Consider the following 784-nt stretch of genomic DNA (forward strand, 5'->3'; position numbering starts at 1 on the left):
AGGATCAGGGACACAGGGACGCGGAGACTGGCACCGTCGAGGACGCGGCGGAACTGTGGTCCCGATGAGTGCACCAGCCGGCATCACCGAAGCAGAGGATGTGCCACCNCGCGTCAAGTCGCGTGGTGCTACTGGTAAGTGGCGACGTGAGATGTGTGGTAGGGAAGAGTGGGCAACCTAGAAAGGAGGAACCCACCTCACCCCACCCACCCAATTGCATAATGTTATACATACCGACGTCTATGAAACATCATACCATATGACAACAGATATGCCCCCCTTGTTTTACAACCCTGTATAGGCGAGTTCAAAACAAACTGGTCAGAGCTTGGCGGTATAGACCCATATGCATGCTGCATCAGCGGCGGCATCAGGGGGTGGTTCATCGGTGCTAAGACTGGCAACATCGAGAATATTATCAACCACGTCAAAACACGCCAGCACATGATGGCGTGCAAGCAAGAGACACAGCGGCTCACCCAGCAGGGTGGCCTTGTCGCGCGGCCCATGCCACCACCTGGAGTGCGAGACGTCAGCTGTGCCTGGCCACCTGACATGCGCATGCATCTATATGGCATGTCGGACGAGGCGGCAGAGGAGGAGTATCAGCGCCTCTACAGCCAGTTTCAGCACAGGCGCACACGTCGGCGAGAGCAGCAGCCCAATGCCGTAGACAGTGGGCGCCGCATCTTACCGCGCACTTCACCCACTCCTGCACCTGGAGCGCGCACCGTTGGTCCCAACATGGATCCGGAGGCACAGCGCATCGTCAGCCCCGACGTGC

General features: G+C 58.5%; 1 protein-coding gene across 1 annotated transcript; it reads left to right on the top strand.

The window, feature by feature from the left end:
• Positions 1-16: 16 nt before the first annotated feature.
• Positions 17-784, top strand: VOLCADRAFT_108720 (uncharacterized protein; the record flags this gene model as incomplete). The annotated part of the gene is made up of 2 exons (XM_002959656.2): positions 17-134; positions 302-784. Coding segments are annotated over exons 1-2 (553 nt in total), but the record flags the coding sequence as incomplete, so codon positions are not given.

The sequence above is a fragment of the Volvox carteri genome (genome assembly GCF_000143455.1).
Source record: "Volvox carteri f. nagariensis unplaced genomic scaffold VOLCAscaffold_494, whole genome shotgun sequence".
Taxonomy (NCBI): domain Eukaryota; kingdom Viridiplantae; phylum Chlorophyta; class Chlorophyceae; order Chlamydomonadales; family Volvocaceae; genus Volvox; species Volvox carteri.